The sequence below is a fragment of the Venturia canescens genome, chromosome 1, assembly GCF_019457755.1.
Source record: "Venturia canescens isolate UGA chromosome 1, ASM1945775v1, whole genome shotgun sequence".
In the NCBI taxonomy this organism is placed as follows: Eukaryota; Metazoa; Arthropoda; class Insecta; order Hymenoptera; family Ichneumonidae; genus Venturia; species Venturia canescens.
Genome location: NC_057421.1, coordinates 35711081 through 35738034, shown reverse-complemented (window position 1 = coordinate 35738034; position 26954 = coordinate 35711081). Strand labels below are relative to the sequence as shown.

General features: G+C 37.4%; 3 protein-coding genes across 3 annotated transcripts; 1 reads left to right on the top strand and 2 right to left on the bottom strand.

Moving 5' to 3' along the window:
* Positions 1-3330: 3330 nt before the first annotated feature.
* Positions 3331-10178, top strand: LOC122411201 (homeobox protein MSX-1-like). Its single transcript, XM_043419871.1, has 3 exons — positions 3331-3736; positions 4855-5067; positions 9202-10178. Exons 1-3 carry the CDS (start codon positions 3331-3333, stop codon positions 9798-9800), a joined length of 1218 nt encoding a protein of 405 aa, XP_043275806.1. The 3' UTR covers positions 9801-10178.
* Positions 10179-10277: 99 nt separating this feature from the next.
* LOC122411140 (synaptic vesicle glycoprotein 2B-like) lies at positions 10278-15660 on the bottom strand. The gene is made up of 11 exons (XM_043419746.1): positions 15657-15660; positions 15503-15568; positions 15244-15405; positions 14561-14723; positions 14362-14483; positions 13204-13442; positions 11839-12183; positions 11593-11743; positions 11301-11460; positions 10995-11122; positions 10278-10493 (listed from the first exon to the last, which is right to left on the bottom strand). Exons 1-11 carry the CDS (start codon positions 15658-15660, stop codon positions 10390-10392), a joined length of 1644 nt encoding a protein of 547 aa, XP_043275681.1. The 3' UTR covers positions 10278-10389.
* Positions 15661-18665: 3005 nt separating this feature from the next.
* LOC122415248 (synaptic vesicle glycoprotein 2B-like) lies at positions 18666-25638 on the bottom strand. Its single transcript, XM_043427236.1, has 11 exons — positions 25472-25638; positions 25297-25371; positions 24960-25121; positions 23858-24020; positions 23530-23651; positions 23167-23405; positions 22731-23084; positions 21601-21754; positions 21320-21479; positions 19312-19439; positions 18666-19214 (listed from the first exon to the last, which is right to left on the bottom strand). Exons 1-11 carry the CDS (start codon positions 25473-25475, stop codon positions 19159-19161), a joined length of 1617 nt encoding a protein of 538 aa, XP_043283171.1. The 5' UTR covers positions 25476-25638; the 3' UTR covers positions 18666-19158.
* Positions 25639-26954: the final 1316 nt, after the last annotated feature.

Below are 26954 nucleotides of genomic sequence, written 5' to 3'. Positions count from 1 at the left end.
CTGAAATCCATCATCCCCTATCGTCAGGTGACAAAGTACACTTGGTACCCAGTTTCCTTCGAATTAGATATGGTCCGTATGCGTACGAGATAACCAGCTGGGAAAAGCGAAACGTGAGAGGTATGATTAAATACGTTTATTAAAAACCACTTACGGTACTCTTACGAATGTTTTACCGTAGGGAGGTTGCGTGTTTGAGGCTTTGAACGGAACATAGCGAGCACTGAAGACGGGGTTGGTAATGGGGCCTTTGTTCCCCTGGGAACTCGCTCACCTGTCTAATATCTACGGAGAGTGGTTACTGTCCTGTATATACAGACGATCCTATTTTATATTTATATACAAATATACGTACACGTACATATTACGTATCCATATTTGTACGTGTGTATACATAGTTTTGGGGAAGAACGACGATCGGAAGGCGAAGCGTGACAACACTCCTCCCTGGCACGTTCGCTCCAAGTGAGAGAAGGGAGAGCCAACTCCGTATCTTTTTTCTCCGATGCGTGGGCGGCTGTCTTTCATCGAGTTTGGCACGCTTTTCGTACCGCTCAGGCTTTTTGTGCACTAAATCCCATCTGCGTTCTCTAATGGGGATCAATCACAGCCCAGTCTTGGCTAAATCTTCGCGATTCTATTTTTTATGCGTAGCTTCGCAAGGCCAAGAATGCCCTCTAATTTGACAGTGGGCTCGAGCGTCGGGGGTGGTGCGTGACACGAGTCGAGGGCGCGGTGTAGCTTGTCGCAAGATTTTTCTGCATTTTCCAGCTGACGTTGTTATATTTTGCTTAATTATGAGCATTTTTTATAGAAATTGGGTTTATAGAATTTTTGAATGTTTGAAAAACTGGGTCTCAAATTTATCAGACTTAATCGGTCGATTCTTGTGTTCGGACGAAATTTGAAACTTTCAGTGCACCTTTGATCGATTACGAAAATACGAAAGCATTTAATCCTCTGAGTCCTTTTGAATTTCATCAACAAAGCAGGCGCAAGGGCTCACTTTAAAAATATCGAGAAGAAAACACTATTTACTCTTTCATAAAGTGTACGGACGAGAAAAATTCTGCAGATGATTCGTAATGTCCGTATTTCGTGAGCTTTATGGACCATCGAGCCATTTTCTCACCTCGGACGTGAGAAGGCCTGTCTCGACACGAATGGCGCTTTCTGAACGATCAAAGCTTTTATATATCCAATTTATATATGTACGTACTGTTATAGATTGCCACAGCGAACGTTTAAGGGATGAAGCATGAAAAGGAAAAGCGGAGTGATGCTGTAAAAGGGATGGAACATCGGTTACATGGAACCTGCTCAATGCTTTCTATATAACATTGAAATATATGCTACTGGACACACACACACTTGTATATGGACAAAACAGGGCGTTCACGAGAGGAAAAAGCATGCGCGCGTCACGACCAATGAGACTTTTTGGAGGACTTTTTCATCCTCTTTCCTTTTCTTATTGCGTCTTCACATTTTTAAGTATCCTCAGTACACAAATATGAGCCAATGCATAACCATTTTTTATTTATTACGTCACGAAATATCGTCAATTTTGATATTTCATTGTTTTTAACACATTTTTTTTACATTACAGAGAATTTCGATAATTTGTCGTTCGATTATCGATTTGCGTAAATGAGACAATTTCGTATAATACAAAAGTAGCAGATTCAACAGAAACATCCGTAGAAATTGATCTTTTTGAAGTGAATCTCTGTGTTTTTATTGCGCTAACGAAGCTTCTCGTTGATTTTGATGAATGAATTCTTACAGTTTTCGGGAAAATTTTTAAGATAACAATTATGGAGGATTAACAGGGAACGAGCATGGGGTGAGCACAAACGGACACTACATTCCCTTTGAGGTAACACACTCACGACACTGGTGCAAATTTGCATTTCGACTTTTCAAAACTTTTTATTGCATCCATGAATGCATGGAATTAATCTTACAACGTGACTTTTTAGGGGTAACAATTCCTTAATAATTTATTACAATCGTTAAAAAAATTGAAAAATCAAGTTTCATTATAGAAAAATAACCAAATTGAAGAAAAGAATTTTGAAGTTCTAGACATTTGAAATTTTCGTCGGTCCAAATGTGCACCAGTGCGGTGTCTATGGTCTTGTTAAATCCTCTACGTGAGGATTTAAGGAGTTTCGGTACAAAAGTCTAAATATTAAGAAATTGATCAAACTTGGTGATAATGTTGTTCAACATCAAGTGCAAAAACACAATTTTTTTTCAAAATTTTCTTCTACTTAGTTATCGAGTAATTACGCATTAAAGCAGATTTTTTATGGCCGGAATGTATACCTATATATATGAAAACGCTATGCTTATACATGTCAACTTTAGTGATCAATTACTCGATAACTGTGTAGAAGAAAAATCTTAAAAAATTTGTATTGACAAATTTGGCACTAAAGAATATGTTCACCAAATTTTATAAAATTCTAAACTTTTTGAAATTTTTTATGTTTTTAGCCTGGTTTAGCATGGCAACATTGTATTGCCTGTACCGAAACTCCTTAATAGGGAAAAGGATTCGATAAGAAAAATTCACGCCATACGTCAGCCAATAATGAAAATTTTTTTTTTCTTTTTTTTTTTTTTAAATGAATAGTACTTTGATCGTATTTTGAGATGAAAGTACAAAACAAAAAAATAGATTTCGTTAAATTCGGCCGATAAATTCAACTGAAAAGGGGGCGGTTTTGAGACCATTTGGGACTCCTTCCCTCATGTTGAAGGTGAAAAAAGATTAAAACGCCCACGACGTGTGGTCGGAGAGCACCGAGAGGCGGTAGGTGCGAGATTCTCGAGAGATGCCCCTTATCTGATGGTGGTGGGGAGCGACGTGAATTCTAGAGGGGAGTTTTTCTCTCGTAGGATGGACCACGAACACGTGCCCCACCTGTCATATACAATCGAGAATTTTCAACCAGCTATTTTCATCTCTTGACCGGCCGAAAGAGATTAGTCAAAGATTAACTGTGCTCGTGTTTATGCGACATTCCCCGCATATTTTAGTAGAAGAATAAATTTTTCTGTGTCGTCGATGATCAAAGAGGATTTGCGTGGTATCGATGAAGCTGAAAATGAATGAGCGGTGCACTGGGAAAATTTGTTGAATTCGTTTCGATTGGAAGTGATTTGGCTGGATAAAAATGTCTAAAGTTGATTGAACGATCGAGTGGCGAGTGAACGAAGGTTTTGCACTTTCTCGTGACTCTATTTGCAGAATGTTTCGGTTCGATTGTTAGGTATACACGGAAAAGTACTTTAAAACCATCTCAAATGACTTTATCGAGGATGGATTTAACGAGCGATTTTGTAAGTGATAAACACATCGAAAGATCGAGAAAATGTCACAAAAAAACTTCACCTCGGGACAACGGTGTCGAGTGGTCGAAATCGTTGACGCACGAAGACAACACTGGATATGCATCCGATTCCACAGAGAGCAATAGCAACGAGGCCACGAGAATTGGTCAAAATATCGAAAAAACAAGAACTAATCATTGCTCCGGCTTACCGATTCCTTTTTCCATCGACAATATCCTTGCACGGAACGACAAAAGTGTTGAGTACGACAGTAACGTTTCGAGGGACGAAACTAATCGCTGCTCGAGTTTACTGGTTCGTCCGACGGCGATTGGTCCATCGCCGAGTCAAAATCGTCCATCCGGCGGTGCCATACTTTCCTATAATCCGCAATGTGAGTTTCAGGATAATTACTTCCCTTATAATAATGTTCATGTCATCTCTTAAATACAACATCAAAACAATATTCTTCTATGAAAAATATATTCCAGAATATTATGAAATAATAAAATTATTGGATAATAATGAATAAGTGGAAACTTGAAAAAATGGAAAATTCGATGACGAAAACTTTCCAAACAGAAAATTAATGCGAAGCAACAAAATCATTGTGAGGTAAAATATCTCTTCAGCCATCAAATTAACAATCCAATGATCATCATGGTTCCAAATATGGTTCCTATACTTAATAACCTTGTTAAAAATAAAATAACCAACGAACAAAGTAACAATGATGAATATAATCGATGTACAAAATAACTTCAATGTTCCAAAACAAACAAAAACACACACACACACATAAACGTAAACAAAAAATTTAAAATACACACACGAACTGAACAGTACGAGGGAAAAAAAATTGCAGGGTTCTCGAGACATCTCGAGACGTTAAATATATTTAAAATAATAAACAATTTATAATCAAGCATTTTGAATTTAGTCATGAAAATACCGTATACGGTTTCATATTTATCCGCAATTAATATTTCAAATGAATATTTGAATTATTTTCCATATTCCAGTAATTACAGACTTAAAGTTCATTTTAAATGACGATTATTATTCTCGTGGTTATTTTGTTCGTTGGTTATTTTACAATGTTATTTTGAGCGAGGTTATTTAGTCCAAACACCTCCAAATATTCATATGTCCATTTTTTTTTCGTTATTGAATTGATGCGTTAAAAAATTGATTAATTTAAAGTATTGAAAAAAAAAATAATAATGAGCTTTCATCTAAGTTTTCTCCGATGCATTCGTGTATTGAAAAAGCACAGGAAAGGTGAGCAATTTTCAGTGGGGGTCTGTGGGCAATGATGAATCTGATTTATGAAGTTCTGAAAAGCATGCTTTATTTATTCAACAGTAAATTGAGGTTAATACGAAGTAACGAAGAAAGGACGAAAAAGTATAAAACTAGCATTTTGACGGGGACGATCGAGCCACTGAGAAATGGTTTCCAGAATCACGAGAGCTGTCGCCTGATTTCCGCATCATTCTCGTTTTGTTCAAGTTGCAATTCACGAGGATCCTTTTTATGGAACGAGCCCTCACAACCCTGGGATTTATCCCGGCGAATCCGATGGAATCGTACCGAGTTCAAGTATTTCTCCAGATTCGGGGGGCTACTCGGCCGCTGCTGTCTCATTAGCCTCCGCTTCCTTACTTTACGGTGCTGCTTGTTGGTTCCCTCAGACGAAATCTAACCAATTATTCGGATTGCACGGTTCGTATAATCGATTAATCACGCTTTTATTTTTATGTTGAGAATCCGTTAGAATTTACTCAGGAGTGAGGACTCACGGTCGTCGTTTCAAAGTTATCGTAACGATTAATCGCAAAAAAACTTTCATTATCGTTCCCAGTACCGAGTAAGCGTTTTTTTTTCATCGTTCGGTTTCAACTTTCAAGCCTGGAAGCGAAAAGGAAAAATGAATTGTTGAAAATAGTTTTAAAGAGTAGCAGATAAATCCGGTTTGCATTTCCGCTCCAACTGCATCCAAAATTTTATACCGATTTTTTGAAAAGATGAAAAGTCCGTTGGACGGAAGAGCATCATGGGATTTCACAGGTTCAAAATGTGCTTTACTTTTGTGTGAATGAAATTTCGTTTCATGAAAAATAATAGCATCGATCGTTCGTCCTTTTGCAATTTTAATTTTCATGGTTATCCATAATTTTGAAAGCTTTGTCAGCTGGCGGAGCTCTTTGGCAACGAATTTAACACAAACACACACAGCAGCGACGATGCGATGAATCACGTATAGAGGAGGAAAACGAGAAAACGTTTTAGTTTCGAATCTTGACGCGCGAGGTCATTAATAAATAATAAAGGCGGCGAACACATATCGCACCAGGTGGCGAAATAGGTTCTTCATTTATAGGGACACAATGGAACTTGAGGGTGGGAGAAAGGGAATCGTGTTGAGGGTGGCTGCCGTTATGTACTTGAGGCGAGAAAACGCGAATATTGGATATTACAGAAACGTCCTAACGGTATCGTGGCACGCGAATCCAGCATCAACCTTTCTCCGTTCCCCCATCCCGGCAACCAGCCAAATTTTTCATATTATCCTTTCATTTTTATATTTTCCACCCGATAAAAGGCGATGAAAGATTATTTGGAAAGCATCATAGATTATCGTTCACTGCCAACCGATCTCTTAACGCTCCAAAACCGATTTGCTGAATGATTTTTCCTCTCTCAGGCTTCTAACTGTAACCGCTATTTTACAGCGGATATAAAAACTCACAATGTAGATTATCTCATTTTTATCGTTGCTATTTACTTAATTTTTTCCAACGATCGATTATTTACAATGGAAAAATTACAAAATCTGCTATAATACAGGAAGAATACGGATTCGTTTTGTACACTGAGGAATATATTATTTTTCAAGAATTTTCAAAGTATTTAAGCACCGATTACAAACAGCATAGTATTTTTTGAATTTCCCTATTTTTCGTCCCCTGAATTCTAAACAGCTTTATGTGGATAGCAAAAAGTGATGAGTGTTATTCATCATGTCAGACTAGCTCTTACAATAAGTTGAAATTTATTGTAAATCACAAATTTTCACTGTCAGCATAGTAAATTCTATGATAAATAACACGAATGTGCTCGTGTGACATTTACCAGTGACTGAAAATATTTTTTATTATGCTTATAGAGAAAAAGACTCTTGAGTCTTTTGAATAAATGAGTATTGGTCTTTTTACTATGGTGGATTCGTGTTACTGCTCTTCGAATTAATGCTGCAATCCAGTACGTATATACTGTCCCCGAGATACTATATTTCTGGTACATTTATCTAGAATTTTTGGCCTCGTTTTGATTAAATGCAAATATGGAATTGTGATTATATTGGTGGTCAAATTTCCTACTCGCAGCCACACTTTATGGGACTGTATAACTTGGTAAAAATATTTATAATACCATCATTGTCATCGTTTCGATTCAATTTTTGGTAACGATAACGAGGGATGACTGTAAACAAAAAATTCTCGAAAATCCTCGATAGAGATCTGCAGAAGGAAGAAACGAATAAACTCGTAAGTTCAGGCGTTAAAATGTCCATCTCTCGTTTATTCGCTGCGTACAAGGGGGACCTTCGTAAACTGTTGTTGGAACCGGGGCTAGAGATTCGCGAGAGCGGCCATTGCAGTTTTCGCTCCCTCCGTCGAAAAATCCGCCATGCTGTTAGAGGGCCATTTATCAGCGTCGTGCCTCTAACCATCTTTCGGAGAGGTGCTAAATGTCTGGGCACACTCGTAAATCTTTTTCATCTTTCCTCCTCCTTAAACCGTTTTTTTCTCTTTCTGATCTCAGCACATTCTCATATATGTATAACAAGTATACACATTTCTCCCGTTTTCGAGAAATTCAATAAACCGAGATCCCAGAAAACCTCAAAATAACGTGTAAACGCGTATTTATGAGAAGTATAATTCGATGAAAAAATAATGATGAATATTTTCATATTTTTCCTAACTCCCATTAAAAACGATGCTCCTTTTTTTTCCAGTTTTTATAGACTTGAACCCGTATTTGACATTACTTTATTTCGGAACCGTGAATTTCGAGTTACAATCATTTTTCCGGGTACGAAGTTTCGAGAGGTGGACGCCCGAAAGAGCCTCATAAAAATCTCTAAGGTCTTAGTCAAACACGCGACATCCGTCATATTTGCTCGCACCGTAAGCGCTATTCGGCTAATTGGGTGAGCAACCAATGCTCACCATTCGAGGGACGAAGGAAGTGCGTGAGAGTGAGCGAGCGAGGGATATAAAGAGGGTGGAAAAAGATCAGTCTTTTCATGGAAAATCTATTAAAACGTTAACATTATATACAAATATTCGAGTTGTAATCACGGTCGCTCTTTCCTTTCGAGAATTGTCGTGCCTTTCGTTTTTATCTCTTTCTCTTTTGTCGCGGATGAATACACAGTTATTAATTTCGTATATTTTGGTTTTCGTATATAGTGGACGTTTTGTCAGACAGTTGAAAAAACACGTGAAATTTGTGGGTCTTCGGTGTAACAGCATCATCGAAAACATCAGCCACAATTTGTTCGAACAGCTTTGTGTATATTTGCGCAACGGTGTTTGAATTTGAATTTTTTCATCACTTTTTTCCTACCCCATTATTTTGGGGACGTCAAAATGTATAATCGACGATCACTCGTAATCGAGCCAGAGATGCCTCTCGTCGTTTTTTAGAGTTTGGGAGCTCGAGGAAACGAAACTTTTCAGGTGACGATGGTGATCGAACGATGAGCTTCCATAGCCATGAGATTCTCGCTCGTTTTATCACGATAAATCGGACGATGGTGCGAGTCCAAGGGAACCAATAATGTTCAAATTGAATGTCATTCTCCATCAGAGTTTGAGCGGAGAGAAGAAATTCCATGGGCAAACGCCTCTCCGGAAGGGTTGAAATTTATAAATTATTCAAAAGTCTCGTACTCGGATTTGCTACGTTTTACCATCGATGGATAAAAATGGCGATGGAGGGAATGACGCTTTTAGGAAAAATTAATTAAAAAAAAAGAAAAATTAAAAACACATTTTATGTTCAGTGAAGAATATACACAGAGAACAGAGTCTAAAACCTTCCGAGCTCATCAGTTTGCCGTAAACTGTTTACTCGTCTTATTGTCAGCTTGTCACCTCAGGAACAGCCGATGATCGACCACACTCATGTGTACATGAAACTTCTCGTTAAATATATACCACGTCCGTTGCTTCTCGCTCGATAACATTGTGAACAAAGTGCACTGTTGCATGTATAAACATTTCTCAAAGTAGGCAGGCACGTCACACACAATACACTTGTCTACAAATACGTAATGATTGGAATTTTAAGTTTTTATTAACACGACGAAGTGATAATTTTTGAGAGAATTCTTCCTGTAAAGAAAAAAAACTTGAGTCTTATACGCAAAGGTTTTTTCAGTATATTATACGACGAGCATCCGGCACGTTCGTCCAGGCCCGTGTACACGGCGATCCTTCCGACGATAGCATAGCTGCGATTTGGTTTTCGAAATTCTTTAACTGTGTTATCGACCACAGGAACGAAAATGAAGGAAATTCATTACACGCACGTTGAAAAATGATTTTATTGGGAATACAAAAACGTGGTTGACCGTGTTTCGTTATTTTTTTCATGGGAGAATGAAAATTCATTCTTCGGTACGAAAAATTTTTTTTTTTTTGGAAAAATTTTGATGGAAAAATTTCGTCTGCAGACGAAGTAGCATGAAACCATTTTTAAGCTGGAACACAGTTTGTGCTCGTTTAAATTTCAGAGGCACATGGATCAATGAAAATATAACTGAAAGCTCTCGTTCAATTACAGCCCCGAAGCCAAGTGGCAGAAGATCCCGGAAGCCAGGAATCGACAGGAAACCCCGCCAGGCGTACAGCGCAAAGCAGCTGGAGAGGCTGGAGGCTGAATTCAAGATCGACAAGTATTTGAGCGTGAGCAAACGCATGGATCTTTCGAAGAGTTTAAATTTGACGGAAGTGCAGATAAAAACGTGGTTTCAAAACCGTCGAACAAAGTGGAAGAAACAATTGACGTCGAGATTGAAAATGGCCCAAAGACAGGGTCTTTTCGGAGCTCCGACGTATTTTAATGGGAATCAATATCCGGCTCTGCTGCCGGCTTATTACGCGGCGGCAGCCGCTGCAGCGGCTGCAGTCTCGTCCCCTCCTCCGAGCAGTAGTGCCGCGCTCGTTTCCGGCGAAGTTCACGCCATCGGCAACGGAGGAAACCAGGAGAATTCCTACAGTAATCTGTTCACCGGCGTTACTAATTCTTCGATCGCCTCGGAAGATTCTTCCTCGTCGGTAAACGGACAATCGGCGATGATGAGCTCGCTGCCATCGGTCGGCAATCACCACCGGCAAAAAATATCTTTATCCAGCGTCAAGTATTCGAACGAGTATGAATGAAATATCGAACGTTCCTGCGCGGGAACCAGCTCCTCTTATTTTTATTCCAAGCGACCCGTCTATCAAACCTGCCACATCAACAACGCAGCATCAATTCGAGCGACTGAAATGCAGCTGGAAAATTCGTCGAACACCCGAGAACCTTGAAAATTGAGAAGCTTCGAACGCAACGTTTTACCTTTCGAATCTCACTGCGTTGATGCCGATCGCGCAAGTATTCGCATTTCCATAGCAACGGACAAGAAAAACAATGAAATTTTCCTCACCTTTTGGAAAAGTCCAACTCTAGCGAGGCCCAAATATTTTTTTCAATTATCCAGAACGGTGAGCAACGCGTTTTTAGCATTCGTCGTGTTGGTTCAACGGAAAAGTGCTGATTATGAGACACTGATACAATTTATATGTACAATAGATTATATATAATAAAATATATTAACAATAATATGTACAAGAGATTTTGAATAAGCTTCGTGGAATTCGAAACTATACGAACCCGCGCAGCTGTACATTCGGTCGTGAGTGTCTAGAAGGAATTTTGAAGATGATGAAAATGATATGATGACATCGAAATCAGTCTGTACAATGCTAATTATAGAGTTGAATTTATTTTCTTTTCATACTGATCCATCTGATTGATTTGGTTTTTCAGCTTCTTCGATTTTCCAGGTATCAAGAAACTCAGGATTGTTGATACTGTGAAAAGAAAAATATTTCTATTTCAAGGACAATTCTGTTAATTTGTGCAGTCTTGAAAATATCTCTCGAGTCGTGTTACTTCGGGTTCGTAATTTTGAATAAAATGTTAAATAAATATTCCAGTGGAATCGATCACTGTCTGAGCGAGGGTGGATCTCAAAATGAAGGACGCTGAAGTTTGCAACGTTGAAGACGAACGAAATGAACGAAAAAAAGGATCGTTATCCAATTATTTATTTCACGAATTATTGGTGTAGGTTGAAAAGCTGCGAATTGCAAATTCGGCAGGGAACAAAGTTAGAGATTTACTGGAATTGTTTGAGAGTTTTTTTAGATCGTCTCGTTGGACTCCAACGTTGCAAACTTTAGCGTCATCAAAATGAAAAATGCCTAAGAACTTTTATCTTCGGAATCAAACGATCCGATATCGCGTTTTCTTTGTTTTGCCATTCAAGTTTTTTAACTGTAAGAAAAATCGTCAAATACGAGAGTACTTACGAATCAATTGTCCAGCTATGATGCCGATTAGAGGTACGCAATAATTGTCGATGAGGACACCAAACAGTGAGTTACCCACGAGGGCACCGATCCTCGCGAATAGTCCACAGAGTGATGCAGCCAGGGCCCTGGTGATCAAAGCAGCGATTACAGATACCGTGGCACACGAGAAAGAAGCTGCTGCGAGCAGCACTCTCGGGGGATCTTACAGGAACGTGCTTACAGGAAATTTTAGTGAAGCAGGGAAAGTAGAATCAAAGTTGGGGAATTTGCTCGCGAAGCCCAGTAAGACCGTCAAAAAAGTACCTTAAATTCGTTGGGAATAGATCAACGACGAGGCAGAAAATGATGCTCATGCAAACCGATGAGAAAGCCTCGAAAATACACGAGAGCACGAGATTCTCGACGGAAGATGAAACGTAAAAGAAACCGACGGTCACCATCGAAGCTACGCTGGCCGAAATGACTGTAACGAGAGCGTAGAAGCGGAGTTTTAGATATTCAGATTTCGTTATTAAGGTTTCATTCAATTTGAGATTTCGTTGCAATTAATTTGACCTCAAGATGCTACTGCGTCGTCAGATTGATTTTAACTTACTCATATAAAATTTGTAGCCCAGTTTATTGACTAGCAAAGGTAAAATTATGCTAACTGGTAGGCAGGCTAGTCCTAGAATGAGGGTGTGCAAGTAGACATCACTTTGTATGGTACTGGAACAAACGACGTCGGTTTTCGAATCGTTCGTCATCTGTAAGAATCGAGAATTTTTCGTGCAACTCGAAGGAAAAGAATAAATCAATGTCCATGTAAGAAAAAAAAAAACTAGGAACTTTCAGTCCTCACCATTTGATTGTAAGAAGATATTTTGCAAACGCTCGATGCCTCTCCAGGTTGAGAACTTTCGAATTCGGCGAATCTTTGGAAAAGCTCGGGGAACCACAACATCAGAGCGTAGTATGACGAACCGAAGCAATACATCAAACCACACACGATAATCGTAGGGTACAAATGCGGTGGTTTCCAAAGATTTATCGTTTGCGTTACTACCGTGCGTAACATGTTCAACAGCGAATTCGACTTCCTCGTTGATTCCCTCGGAGATGCTTCTGCGCCGGTGCTGTTTTTTTTCATCGCCGCCAGGGTCAGTTTCGTTCTCAAATTTTCGTATCCATTTTTACGCAATTTGTCCTTAACGGTAAACGGTTTATAAATCATGCGTTCGACGAGATTCTTTTCTCTCAGGCTCCATCGCTTCGTGCAGACGTCACGCAATGACCAAACGTGCACAGAAACTTGTTAAAGGGGGAATATCAGTATGAAAAAAGCGCTTAAAAGAGGTAAGAACTTGTTTCGTATTAATATTTAAGCTACACCATTCAATATCCTCTCAAAACTTTAAACGCTTTTTTCTCGAAAGCATGTTTTTTGAGCTGGTTGACAGCATAACTCTGTCAATTTTCTCTTCAGAAAATTCATCGCTATCGTCGTATTGTAGAGATTTTTTTAAATTGTTTACTTTTTTCTTCATCAACAATTTACTGCAAAATTTTTGTGTAATTTACGAATTTGCTTTTTAAATGGCTCCAATTTTTTTCTAATTAAAATTTCTTACCATGCTGCGATAGAGCTGTATTATTATAATTTAATAATCTTTTTGAATTTTTTATTTCACATGCTTGCTGTGGCACTTATGTTGTCAAGTGTCGAGGAGTCTTTTTTTGCGACAGCTACTGTGTTTAATAAAATACACTAGAAATGAAAAAAAATTTCCTCGTTTACGTCATTACTTCAATAATTGATACACAAAATTTTAAATAATTTGGTCGAACCGTTTAAAAAAAAAATCCCAAAAAACACTTAATTTTTCAGCCCGTCACACTGATATTCTCCCTGAAATAAACTACAGATTGTGAGATAATCAACATTATATTCAACATTGATTAGCGCTATCGAGCTCTTATCACTTCTGAGACATTGGAAATGTCATTTGGAAGCATGCGTAATTACAAAATCATATTAATTATCCGGAAAGTAGTTTCATGGACTTTTGCTGCGAGTTACTACAAAAAATACGCCAATTTTTATCACCGATTCGATTTTCAAAATAAAAAAAAGAAACGACAAATTTTGCGAAATCATTTGTATGCTGATTCGATCATTACGTGACATTTTCTTAGGTACGAAGAAATATTATCGAAATTCTCTTACAAGATACTCGTCAAAGGTACATCCGGTGTTTTCAGTGTACATTTTTTCAAGCGTACGTGCAAATTTCTCGTCCTGATTGCTCTCAGCTAAGAATTTAGGCGTGTCCGGAAAATACGTCAACCAAGTAGCTATGATAACCGATGGTATGGCACAAACTATGATGAACAGATTCCAGGATCGAAAGAGAAAACCTTCCACTACGTAGGCGAATTCGAGGGGTATTATAACCCAAGCGACGACTGAAAAGTTATTGAAAGTGGATACATTCGGAGAATGGTTCAATGAAACATCTCAAAGGCAAAAGGGTTCAGGCCATTTTAGAGACAAAAAATTTCTCAAACCTTAATTGAGAATCAAAGATTCTTTCAATTCTGTGTAAGCATGGCTTCAATACAGAGAAAACGGATTCGTTTTGCGTACACTGAGGAATATATTATTTTTCAGGAATTTTCAAAGTTTTTAAGCACCGATTACAAACAGCATAGTATTTTTTGAATTTTCCTATTTTTCGTCCCCTGAATTCTAAACAGCTTTATATGGATAGCAAAAAGTGATGCACGTGCGAACTATATTTCATTTTGTTTCCGAGTGTTATCGTCATGTCAGACTAACACTTACAATAAGTCGAAATGTATTGTGAATCACAAATTTTCACTGTCATTATAGTAAATTCTATGACAAATACACGAATATATACACCCAATACGTGTGACATTTTACCATAAACATAGTTTTTTTTTCAGGGTTGCCCGAGCATACTTTACAGTATAAACATATCAAGTGATTGAAAAGATTTTTTTATTATGCTTATGGAGAAAAACATTCTTGAGTCTTTTGAATATTTCTGGATAGAACATTTCTGGAATTTTCGGTCCGTTTTCTCCTTGAAGTTGTATTAGAGTTTCATTTTGCATTATAAATATTGCAATGATCAAAATTTCCACAGAATATCATAGATTGAACGACCCTTGTGAATAGCTCGTAGTTTTGGTGACTGTTAGAAAATATATAAAACGAGTTTGAAGGAAAGAAATGATTTTCCTGATTGAGCTGATTCAGCCGAGGCAAAAATTATACGTTTTTCGAAAATGACAGATTTTGTCTATACTTTTTTTAAAATTTAAGGTTAAAGAATGAGCAGTGAGAGTCGAATCTTACGAGGTAAAATTATGATTCCGATAGTCCAAGCCATTTCCATCCAGCAAAGAATCTTTTCTCGAAATTCGTTACTCTGAAATTCGCCCACGTAAGTAAAAACGATAGTGCCCTGTCCGTTCATTCTGTAAATATTTGAAAGGAAAATCAGCTTCTGATTAATTATTTTCGTCACGATTGAAAAAGCAAGTTCGATGCTTACGCCCATCCGCTGAAGAACTTCAGCAACAGAAATATCCAGTAATTCGTAACAAGCGATGTGACGAACTCGATAATTGCATAAGAGAAAAGTGCGTACAAAAGAGCCGACTTTCTGCCTCGTAGATCGGCAAAGCAGCCCCAAAAGTATGCCCCAAAAACCATACCTTTTTCAGAGAAAAATCAATCGAATTACAGAATTTTGAAGCATTAAATAAGAAAAATCTTTTTCCAGCAACTCCAGACAAACATTTTTCCAACACTGCTATCTCAGAACATTCCAGAAGAGAAAAAACCAAAATCACAGAATCAATATTTTCACACGATGCTGAAGTTTCCAACGTTGGAGCCCAACGAAATGATCTAAAAAACTGTCCAATAATTCCAGCAATTCTCCAATTTATTTCCAGTCGAATTTGTACTTTGTATTTTTTCAATCTACACAATTATAATTCGTGAAATAAAAAAAACTGATGGATAAATCATTTTATTTTCATTCATTTCATTGGACTCCAACGTTGGAAACTTCAGCGTCGTTATTTTCACAATTCTTCGTTGAGGCACTCTCTTAAAAATGATCACTGGAAAAATATTTTTTTATCAAGGAAATCAGGATTTTTACTCCCACGCTGTCGCCGGTGCTACAAACGCGTCAGCAGTGAAGGAAAGATTGTTGAAATAACTCACCAAGTATGGGCGTAGCACTAATGCGTCCTTTATCCAACGTAGTTAATTCAAGATCACAGGCCGCTGAGGGCAATATGAATCCCACGCTACCGATACACAATCCGGTGTTCATGTATATCAAACCACCCAAAACGGCGAGTTTTATCGTGAATTTTCCAAATCCTGAGTAATCGTGTAACAGAAGTAATTGAACGATTTATATGAAAGTACCAAGAGACCAGAACGACGTTAAAGTGCTGATGAGAACGAGGAAAAATACCGGTTTGATCGACTGCGTATTGCACGTCCGATTCGTCAGATTTTGGAGCAATTTCCTCCGTGGATGCTGTCGATCAGGTAATTTTTCATTGAAAATTTCATTCGATTCACTAAAGGGAAGAATTTTTATGATTTTTTCGGCTCGATCAACTTACCCATTGTGAATTTAATTTTTTTTTCACTTCGAGTTGATAAAAACACTGGAAATTTCGATAGAACAATTTTGATTTTTTCAACGAAGTGAGAGATCCGCCGAGAAATATACGTGAACAATGCCTTATTTCGACTAATAATCTCGATGCCTCAGACGGAGATGCTCTATATATAAGTTTTTCAGGAATTTTTACCTTTTTCTTATCTTCTATTCTTTATTTTGAGTACTGGATTTGTTGCCCACATTATCTATGAATTTTCCCCACCATTCATAAGCTCCCGAATGAAATAGTAGTCGTCTAGATCATAATCCGTCTACAAATCATGGTGGGGACGCCTCAAAATTATTCTCATTTTTTTTCATGGTCAAGTGTAATGGACCATTTTTATTTACATTTTATGAATTTCCATGTAAACGGTGCACGAGGAAAATTTAGTGCTCAAAATTACTGTGTTTACGTTCTGACGCGAAATCCCAAGGAACCAAAATTTTCCATCGCAACGGAATCGCGATAAGTTTTCGAGTAACATCTTTTTCGTTATTAATGAATCAACGTGTTTCCTGGACTCGGAAAATTTTCAGGACCCAATGGCTACTGTGGTGGCCTGCAAGTTGGTTTTCAATGAAGAATTACGTTGATTTGACAATTCGAAATTTCATTGGATCATCTCAAGTTTTCAATTTTCGTTTTTCAAACGAATTTTCACGAATTTCGTTCGAACGTTTATTTTTCCTGGCGAGGTATCATACTCGGACATCGTGATCACCGCGGGCTCGTAGTATTCTTAAGGATTTACGGAACGTGGTTCCCGACGCTATTATCGTCAAATTTCAGCGACGGTAGGTATGTCTCTTTTCAAATATTTACGTACCAAAAGGCGTGTTAATAACTCGATCACGAGGAAATAAAAGGCTGGTACCGGCACTTCTATAAATTATTTTCATTCTGAGCTCGACTACGATGAGACTAAATTTTGCTAAAACCGGGCACGCCGAAAATCTTTTCATTTGCTCAATTGCATTTTACCATTGAACACTCGGAATAGTCGCTCCCTTTTCACCGAGCAACGGGGCAGCTGGTGGGGGCCGAGCGGTCACCGAACCGTGTATTGGCTTCATAGGCAGCTCGACGTGGAGTCCCGACGAAAGCACACACCGACCGAAAACTCATCGCCTGCGGTGACGTCGGTCAACGTTTTGTAATTTCTCGATACGACTTGAATAAATAGTCATTAGAAAGAAATTGGTTGAAAAATCAAATGAATTTTCGATCGCAATCTCGAACGTGCGGCGACGTATTTGTTGGGATTGTCTGAGCGCCAGCATCAGAGCGAATGTACACACAGCTGCGAAAATTGTAGCTGACTATGATAACTATTTTTAAAAGTAAGAACTCGTACAAAAGAGTTCTTACTTCTAAAGTGCACGATGCCACATCGTATGTGATAAATTACAAGGCGTTATCGTGCAAATAATTTGAGAATATAGAAGTAAAATTATATGGTGGAATGAAGTCTAGGAAAAGAAGTGAAAACACAATTTGGCTCGAGTCATTAAATCATTATACCGTTAGAGGATCGGAACGTAATTAAAAAGTAATTAGAATTAGTCTCGCCTTCCGATTGCTTTTATATAATATTATAAAATTGCGTGGCTATTTTCTGTTACGCTCGTTTTTCTTTGGGTTATTTATCATCCTTGTTCTATCGGTTTTAATATTACATTTGTTGGGTCCTTTCTTTATCTATTTTAATTAATAGAAGAATATTTAATAAAAAAATGTAATAGAAAAAATCGATGGAAATTTCTGGTTTTTTCTCGAATGTGATTTCCACTTTATCAACTTTGAAAAATCAACCTTTTTTTTAAACCTTTTCAGGAATTTTGGTGCCGATTTTTTTCTGATTTTTTCAGTAAATACCCGCTCTTCTCGAAGCACTTTTTTCTTGCTTCATTTGATTCATTTCTCCGTAACTACTCAACCGTTTTTCCCAAGTATGGAAAATTTTAATCTTAGTCTGGAAAGTATTCACGATTCTAATAAATTCAAATCCTTCTGGTTTTTACGTTTCAGGCAAATCCACTCAGAAACAACGTCAACGAAGATGACATCGCTCATTCTCGAGGAGCTGCTACAAGGATCAATCCTGCATAAAAACTAATCCTCAAAAATAAAAATAATAAAATTTCATAAATTTCCAGAGTATTGTTTTGTGGAGCCGAAAAAGATTTGTATCAATATCTTTTCAAGGGAGCCAAACGAAACCGTTGAAAATGCTTAATTTTTCGACCCTCTGAAGTTGGATGACCCCCTGAGATGACCGAACGTTGCAAATTTTTTTACCGCAGTACGCGATAGGAAAAATCGGAAAGAAAGACAAAACTAAGCTTGTAAATGGCAGAGACATTTTTAGTTATTTCGTTCTCTACTCCACTGGCGGTTTATGTTTCAATTTGCTCACAATCTCTCAGTTATTATCATAAGTATTAAGACATTTACGATCAGTGGATCTTGGAGGATTATAGTAAATTTCAATTAGACAAGCGAGCCCCCACGATGCGTTGGCATGATTATCTTGACTTTTCTCTCGACGTTTGTAGTAGTTTTTGATAACTGATCTAAGCACATTCGATATCTTATCTGCTTTTCTTACTGTTTTATTTCGAAGATTTTTCCATCCGCCCATTACGCCGTTGAATTTATATAGACCGGCTTTTCGAATTTTCAATTCCACGGCATCCATTCCGGATGGATGCCGCGTATACACAGGGTTTCGATGCATTGCTGCGACGTTTAATTATACCGGTGAGTACGACGAAAGTTGGAGTTGCAGCCGCCGCAGAAAACTGTCACATATTTCCTCAATCCCAAATCGCTTCGTCGACCAAAATTGCGTTTCAAAAAAGTTGAAAGTATCCACGAATAAACACCAACCTTCCGAAACGTTGGTAAATTTGACGCTCTTTACCTCATTGCAGGTCACATCAATTTTTCTGATTAATCGTGGCATTGTTGTCAAACATTATTTATTAGACTTTTCTTTACATTTTCCGTTCGCATCTGACCAATAGGGTGACCGTTATTTCCCAAAGTAACTTTTGCCCCTTAGCCACGGTCGAAATAGTTTGTACGTACTTGGACTTCCGTTCCCTTAATAATTAATGAATAAAGTCATGACTTTGAATTTCTAATTTCCCGAAAAAAAATTAGCGCAAATCGAATCAAATTATTTCTGTTTAATGATAAATATGGAACGTAAAAAAATAGAAAATTAAATAGAATTTAAAAATTTATGATTTTTCATGTATCCCGCGTTTTGTCTCGATCTTCCATGCGTCCTACGCCGTCGTTAGTTTATTAGATCATCGACCTTGTGTAGGCAGGATTTTACTAATTTTTCTAAAAACGTTTTTTGCAAAGTTCACAAACGATTTAGATCGTGTCCCGGTGGAAAAGAGGATTTTGGGAAAGAACGTGCAGCCTATTAATTGAAACGTCATAATCATCTGCACCACAACTTCTTTCTGCCGGGTACCGTAAAGCTAAGTACAGCTGACACTGAAAAAAAAAAACAAACCAAGTATAGTACGTTAGATTTAAAAAAAACTGTTCATTCCCCAACGGTTCTAACGGTAAAAGAAACTTTTTGTCTCACCGGCTAGTTGGACTGTTATCACAGCGATCAGCGGAATACAGTAATCGTCGATCAAATATCCGAAAAGAGTATTGCCTATGAGGGCGCCTAACCTGGTGGAAAACATGCTGAGGGCAGCGGCCATCGCACTGTAAAAACGGAAAAGAAACTTTATCATCGACTCTCTTTGCAATTACTTGTTTCCCTTCGTATTTTATCAGTGTTCCAGAACATTATTTATATTTTCAAACATTCATGATTCCAACCATATTGATAAATAGTTTGTTTGAAATTGATGAGTGGAAAACATTGAACTCGATAATGATTGGTGCACTTAACATTTTACAATTTCAATTTCAAGTTTCAAATTCAATTTGAAAAATAAAAAAATTCAAATTGAACGGGTGGGGTTCGAAATTTCGAATAACCGAATTGTAGAATGGTCGATATTTCGAAATTAATAAATTTGTCATGTAAGATTGGAGAAAAATAAGTAATTCGAAATTCTTATTCCCGATCGACTATTTAGCAGATTACGTCTTTAATCGAATATTTTTTCTTTGAATTCGCATTTATTCGAAAATATATATTTCGATAGTTTGCATTTCGAATGCAATTTTTATAGACCGTACGAATGTCAAAAGTTCATATTTTCGAATTCAAAAGGGAGAGTAATTGTTTTACAGACAGACCAGAATATAGAGTAGCAAAAAATTGAAAGTGAATTTTTCGAGCCTATAAAACTTAGATATATGCGGAATAGCGATAGCTCGAAAAGGCGAAAGTCAAAATGACGATGTTTAAAATTGGAGATCACCGGTCTGAGTAAGTGAGTGAGTGAGACGCGTGTATTTGGAGCTCCGCTGCATTTCTTTATTTTGATCGATCGACTTTCTAACGTTTCGTTATTTTGACCATTCGACTTTTTGGTGTTTCAGTATTTCAACCTCAGTAATATTTGGTCTTTCGTTATTATATTTTCAAAATTGTGAATTTTCACAGTATCGCTGACTATAGTAATTTATGAATCGAAAGAGTGATAGTCGAGTTTTCGAAAAATCGATATTTTAGTCATCGTTCTATGGGCGATTGTTACATTTTATTTTCGATGTAAAGGTGCTTTGAACCTTGCAGTTTCTGCTTTATTTATTTTCGGCATTCAAAGCTCTAGTCGAATCTATCCGTCTCCATATTATCATTCGAAGTTTATAAATTCGAGATTTTAGCTGTTCGAAATTTTAGTCATTCCAACATTTGATCCCCACCCAATTGAACGTCTTGATTTCAGACCCACGTTTGTTTCTGATAGTCAAGGCTTCTCGACATATTAATAAAATAATGATTTGTGCAAATTGACTGAGGAAATATCGTTGCTCCTAAAATTATGCAGCGAATGAAAAAATCGATTGATTTTGGATACACGGTTTTTTGATGTTACACATCTTGGCACGGTGACTATGCGCCCACTTGAACCTACGTGTAAAATTGTTAAAGGTTTCACGTGGGAAGTTTTTACGCGAGAGTTTTTTTTCAGAAATGATGTCAACTGTGGTTAAAAATATTTCATGCCTGACATTGATGATATTTGGGATCTTCAAATGGAATGAAAAATGAATTCAATTTTGCATCGTTAGGCATTTTTCACCGAACAAACGGCGAATGAAAGGGAACGATTGAAATAAAAAAATTTGATTATGTTCAACGAAGCGGCAGCGTCTTGATGTCAAGCGTTGAGAACATCATTTGCTCCAAATTAGTCGGCTATTTTCCCATTCAGACAAAATTAACACAAAATTGTTTTAACTCATCTCACTTTTCTTATCTACTAGGAATCGCTATTTCTGTGTTCGAATAGTCCAATAAGCTGAACCTAGTTCACGATTTGACTTTTTTTATATGAAAATACTGTTCCATGCCTCGTTTAAATTCCAAACAGCTCAAAAAAGTTTCACACACTTTGATCGTGTCGTTGGAAAATGGAATCTCACACGATTCGAGGAGAGTGATAAAAAGTTAAAAAAGTACATACCGAAGATCCGTGGGGAAGAGGTCCACTACGATGCAGAGCATTGTGCTCATACAAACGGATGAAAAAGCTTCGAAAATGCACGAAAGTACGAGATTCTCAGTCGAAGATCTCACGAAGAAGAAACCGACGGTTACCATCGCAGCGATTGTCGTCGAAATCACTGTACATTACACAAACGAATGATGATCAATACGCATCATTCACATTTATTCACAGATGAAATAATGGAAATTTAGAGACTTTTTATCGTGGGTTTGCTTCTAGAATTGGGTCTAACTCACTCAGATAAAAATTGTATCCCAGCTTGTGAATAGTCAAGGGTAAAACGATGCTTACAGGTAAACAGGATAAGCCAAGAATGAGAGTCTGCAGGTAAACGAAACTTTGGACTGTACTAGGACAGACGGTAGCGGAGGCGTTGCTCTCGAAATTCATCTGAAATAAGTGCGAGAGAGATAGCTGCAAATTTCGAAATCGAAATTATTTTACACAGCTTGATCGATTAAAAAAACATTCTGACAGTCGATTTTTGCCATCGTCCTGCGTAGATTGACAGAGCCGTTTTTTTATCGGTCAAACTGTATCAAAGAATTTCGATTTCGAAAATTTCAAGTGAGGTTAGTTCACTGACCTCTTAAGGGGGGGTCCTGCTTTAAAAAGTCAAAAAATCGATTGTTTTCGGGAATGTTTTTGAATAGACGGAAATAATTCGACATAGCGAACTTTTTGGTATAGTTTCAAGGAGATTTCAAGAGTACAAAAACATTGTTTTAATGTGAGAAATACTAATTTGTACATGGCTTATGCTCCGAGTCTGATTGTCGAAATTTTTCAGCTGTGTACAATGTGGAGATCGTAATTATTGTCTGCAGCAAAAATTCCAATTTTCTTTTCCATTTTCATATATTTTCCTTCCATATGAATCTATAAAAAGTCAAAAAAATTGCGAAATTCTATATTTTTAGCGAGTTTGAAAAAAAAACGCTTCTAAAGAAGAAGAATATCACTTCAACGTGCTGTAAACATAGAATTTCACAATTTTTTCGGGTTTAGAAAGGTTCATATGGAAAGAAAATATATGAAAATGGAAAAAAATATTGGAATTTTTGTTGCAGACAATAATTACGATCTCCGCATTGCACGCAGCTGAGAAACTTCGGCAATCAGACTTGGCCCATAAACCATGTACAAATTAGTATTTCTCACATTAAAAAAACGTTTTTGTACTTTTGAAATATCCTTGAAACTGTACCGAAAAGTTCGCTATCGTGAGTTATTTCCATCCACCTTAAAAAAATTCCCGAAAACAATAGATTTTTTTGACTTTCTAAAGCAAGATCCCACCTTAAGAATCAGTTTTTGCATGATCGAATCTATCGTAATGTTCTTAAATCAAGGAATCTTCACTGACTGTCCAATTGCTGGATGATATCGTGCAAACGCTCGCTGTATCCTCAGGCCGGATCTTCTCGAATGTGGCGAATCTTTGAAAAACTTCGGGGAACCACAACATGAGAGCATAGTAGGACGAACCGATGCAATACATTATTACACACGCGGTGAAAGTGTTGCGACGATGCGGTGGTTTCATAAGTTTAATCGACTGCGTTATGATCGTTCGCATCATTTGTAGAAACAATTGTGCATTTGATATCGGAGGGTCGCTTTTGTTGACGTTATTGCTCGTAACAATCTTTTCGATCGTCCTTTTGGCTAGTGTGAGTCTCGCTCGTAGTCTATCGTGGCCATTTTTGCATAAACTCTCCTGTTGACAAGATTAAAAGAGAATAAATTATAGTCGAATCTTATATACAACTTTAAATGTCATATAATTTTTTCAAACTTACGAGATACTCGTCAAAGTTACCACCGGTATTTTGAGAGTGCATTATTTCGAGAGCTTCCACAAATTTTTCGTCCTGTTTAGTTTCAGCGAGATATTTCGGTGTTTCAGGAAACGTCAACAGCCACAAACCAACGAGAAAGGATGGCAATGCACAAACGATTATAAAAAGGTTCCAAGAACGAAATGAAAATTTATCCGTCACGTAGGAGAACTCGAGAGGTATGATCGCCCAACCGATAACTGAAAAATTTCAATCACCACCTTTACAAAACGCATTATTTTTCATTTAAAATACCGTTGCATATTTTTTCTACTCCAATGAAAACATGGAAGTCGAAGTTCTGCGATTCGAAGGATAACTTACGTGGTACAACAATGAGCCCAATTGTCCAGGCCATCTCCATCCAGCTTAAGATTTTTTCGCGATGTAAATTACTCTGAAATTCACCGAGGTAGATGAATCCGATTGCGCTCTGTCCGTTGATGCTTGAAAATCAGAAATGCTTAATTAATCATTCAGTTGTATGTAAATGCCCACTGTTAATGCTAATTTCTATACACTGATTGATGTTTATCCACAATCAGTCTCTCTTTCCTTCATTCTCTCTTACACACTCGCTCACTCTTCAACATAAAGTGAAAAAAAGCCCGATTGCGCCTCAAGTTAGTATACAATCAATGATGATAATTACACCCAACCGCTGAGGAACTTTAACAGTAGAAACAGCCAGTACGTCGTTACAACCGATGAAGTTATTTCGATGATCCCGTAAAGGAAGAGAGCGTATAAGAGAGCCAATCTTCTACCTTGGACATCGGCGAAACAGCCCCAAAAGTATGAACCGGCGACCATTCCTATGAAGGTTAAAGAGTCATTTATAACACGATAATTATAATCGAAAATAGAGATCAGTCACTGACAAAAAAAATCGTTGTAACGACCAAAGGTCTTAGTTGATATTTTTGGTGTTTGATGCAACTAAAATCCGCTTGCAATAAATGAGGTTCGTTTATCAGAATCACCAACTTTTAGTTTATGTTAATTAACTAAATGAGTGAAACCAAATCTTTTGTTCGACGAGCTCGAAACATTTGTTTATTTATACTTAATTAACACACAGTTTTATGATGTACTGATTTGAATATCAAGTACTGAAATATCTAAACGGTTTTGTTGAGAATGATGAATACTTTGTAAATCGAATCTCAATATTACATCGAGTCTCAATATTTTGTGAAATTTAATAACTATTTTGTCGTGTGTATACGGGACTAAATATTTTAGTTAAATTGAACGTTTTTCGAGTGTTTCAACCAAATTTTTTTCTCAGTGTGGAAGATTGTCGAATGGTCGGAAAAAAGCTACAAAATTAATTTGTTCATTTGACTCAACAAAACCAGTCTTTCAGTCATAAGACTCGATACTCATGAAACAATTAATGGAAAAATCAATCGATCCATTTTTCATCCCGGGAACAATGGAAGTTTAGCAATTTACCAAGTTCCTTATCGCAAAAATTAATCCGTTTTTGTAAAGAAGTTGAGAAACAATAATTTATTAAGTCGCCTCATCATATTTCATTTTTCTTCATTCTATAAAAACGGCTTGACGCACGTGAAAATATTGGATATGGAAAACTGTATTTCAAATCAGCTCAAACAGAAGGAGCCAGTTAAGTTCAATAACAAATGATTTCAGTCTGATTATCAAGTTCTTATCGTACCTATGAATGGATACACTTTTGGTAGTCAAACGATGATATTTGAATATCGAAGGATCGACGTCACACATACCGAGAATCGGAGACGCGCTGATCCGTCCTTTGTCAAGGGTACTCAGCTGAAGATCACACGCGGCTGACGGCAGAATGAAGCTCACGCTGCCGATGCTCAAACCCGTATTCATATAAATTAATCCACCGATTATCGCGATTTTGATGTTGAATTTACCGAAACCTAAATTCAGTTAAAAACATTTCCACTCTGAATATTTTTTTTTTTATTGTTTACTCGGACGATTTTATGAGAGTTTTTAAAATAATGAAAAATGACAAAATCACAAGAATCGTATCAACGCAAAATAGAAACGGAAGAATACATTTTTATCAGTAATTATAATCGAATTTTTTACCCGCATGTCTGACAGCGTTCTCAACATCCGATTCTTCGGTGTCGATATCTCGTATGGTTTTCTGCGGTGTAACAACTGTTGAAAATTCATTACAATAAGCGAATAATTTAAGTGAAAAAGTTGCGAGTGTAACAGAAAAATAATTCAAACTCCAAACGTTTCTCAATAAACTCACCCATTTTCTCGAGTTTCGTCTTATTTATAGATGCATGTACGCGTACACATACGTACTGCTTATAGTACGATAAAACTTATTGGGTACAATTGAAAAAAATGTCTCCAACAATCGCGTTTCTATGTCCGTAACGATTCGACATCGAGAGGTTGACTGGCAAATTGTACTATCGTGAGGAGAAACTGATGAAATTTTTTTTTCAACTTGATACCACGATGTTGACCTCCCTCCTATGATAGTCAATTCGCGTGGAAGATATATCTATCACGAACGAATTCTAGACGTGTTCTATGCCTGCGAGAAAATCATGCCCCACCCGTATCACGATCGATTAACAGCGATCACTAGGCTTACCGGTTGCAGTCTGCGATCGACGCGTCATCACGGTGCATCATTTCCATACCAGATTTTTCGAATTCGTGGTTATTTAATCATCCCGCTCTTTTCTATTTCAACACGAACAGCATCGAACTGGATAAAACCGAATTCCAAATAAAGAGTCGGGTTTCCGGTGCTTTTGTGCGACTCTGCGACAACCGGGAACTCTTTTTTCTCGTTTTCCTTGACTTTGCGAGGAAAGGCGTTGCAGCAAGGCGCGCGCACTTTTCTCGTCCCTTCGTCGCGAGCTGTTTCATCGGTTGAAGGCTTCAGTTATGATTTTACGAATCCTGCCTCTCTGAGAAGTTTTCCATACTCGTGAGGTTCACCATATACGCACAAAATGCCGAAGCACCGTGTCGACGATTTTGCATTGACATTTTTTTGATAAATATGAGGTAAAACGAACTCCAGGAAATGCACTGATCATTGTGTCGTTGCTTCAAGATTCTGGTCACTGGGATATTCACGTATTACTGCCTATTTCAGGTCAAAGTTATTTTCGATAGATAAAGCCTGTAGAGCGTGGAACACGTAGGCAAAACCGAATCATTTTCTCAATCACACACATTAATATAAGTAACAGTCATATTACCGAATTTCAAATGTAACATCTGTGCTCTGCTGTCGCTCCGGGAATACACGTGGACGAAGGTGTTTGCTCAAGTGTTGAGAACTCTTCGTTCTGAGGAATTTCCAACTTATGCCAAAAAAAGAAAAAAAAAACAGATCAAATGAGAATAAGGTTGAAGAAGATCGAATATTCGTTTTCGATTGCATCAATCATTTGCGCTCATGTGAGACCGGAATCGAACTAATACAGGGTCACTTAATGGTTTCAATGTCATTTTAGTGTGATAATACGTGGCCCTCCTTCACGCTCCTCCATTTGGGTCAAGTACGAAAATTGTGGTGACACTCTTTCCCGTTGAACTCGAAATATTATTTTTCGATTTTTAATCTGAGAAATTTGGAGGAATAACATTCTTATGATTTGCACATCGCGTGTTCAAAACTACCGACGAGATTTCTAGTTTACAAAAAATATAAAAAATATTATTGACGGAAAAAACTGAGTGGGGATAGAAAATATGAATTCAGCAGT

Coding starts and splice junctions, on each gene's coding strand:
- LOC122411201 (XM_043419871.1), top strand. CDS start 3,331: ATGGATTTAACGAGCGATTTTGTAAGTGATAAACACATCGAAAGATCG. Junction 3,737..4,854: donor ACTTTCCTATAATCCGCAAT/GTGAGTTTCAGG, acceptor GTTTTGTTCAAG/TTGCAATTCACGAGGATCCT. Junction 5,068..9,201: donor CCAATTATTCGGATTGCACG/GTTCGTATAATC, acceptor GTTCAATTACAG/CCCCGAAGCCAAGTGGCAGA.
- LOC122411140 (XM_043419746.1), bottom strand. Junction 15,406..15,502: donor ATACGCAGTCGATCAAACCG/GTATTTTTCCTC, acceptor ACGATTACTCAG/GATTTGGAAAATTCACGATA. Junction 13,443..14,361: donor CGGAATCATAATTTTACCTC/GTAAGATTCGAC, acceptor ATAACTTTTCAG/TCGTCGCTTGGGTTATAATA.
- LOC122415248 (XM_043427236.1), bottom strand. Junction 25,122..25,296: donor GAACGCTGTCAGACATGCGG/GTAAAAAATTCG, acceptor AACTGAATTTAG/GTTTCGGTAAATTCAACATC. Junction 24,021..24,959: donor CAGCGCGTCTCCGATTCTCG/GTATGTGTGACG, acceptor TAACCTTCATAG/GAATGGTCGCCGGTTCATAC.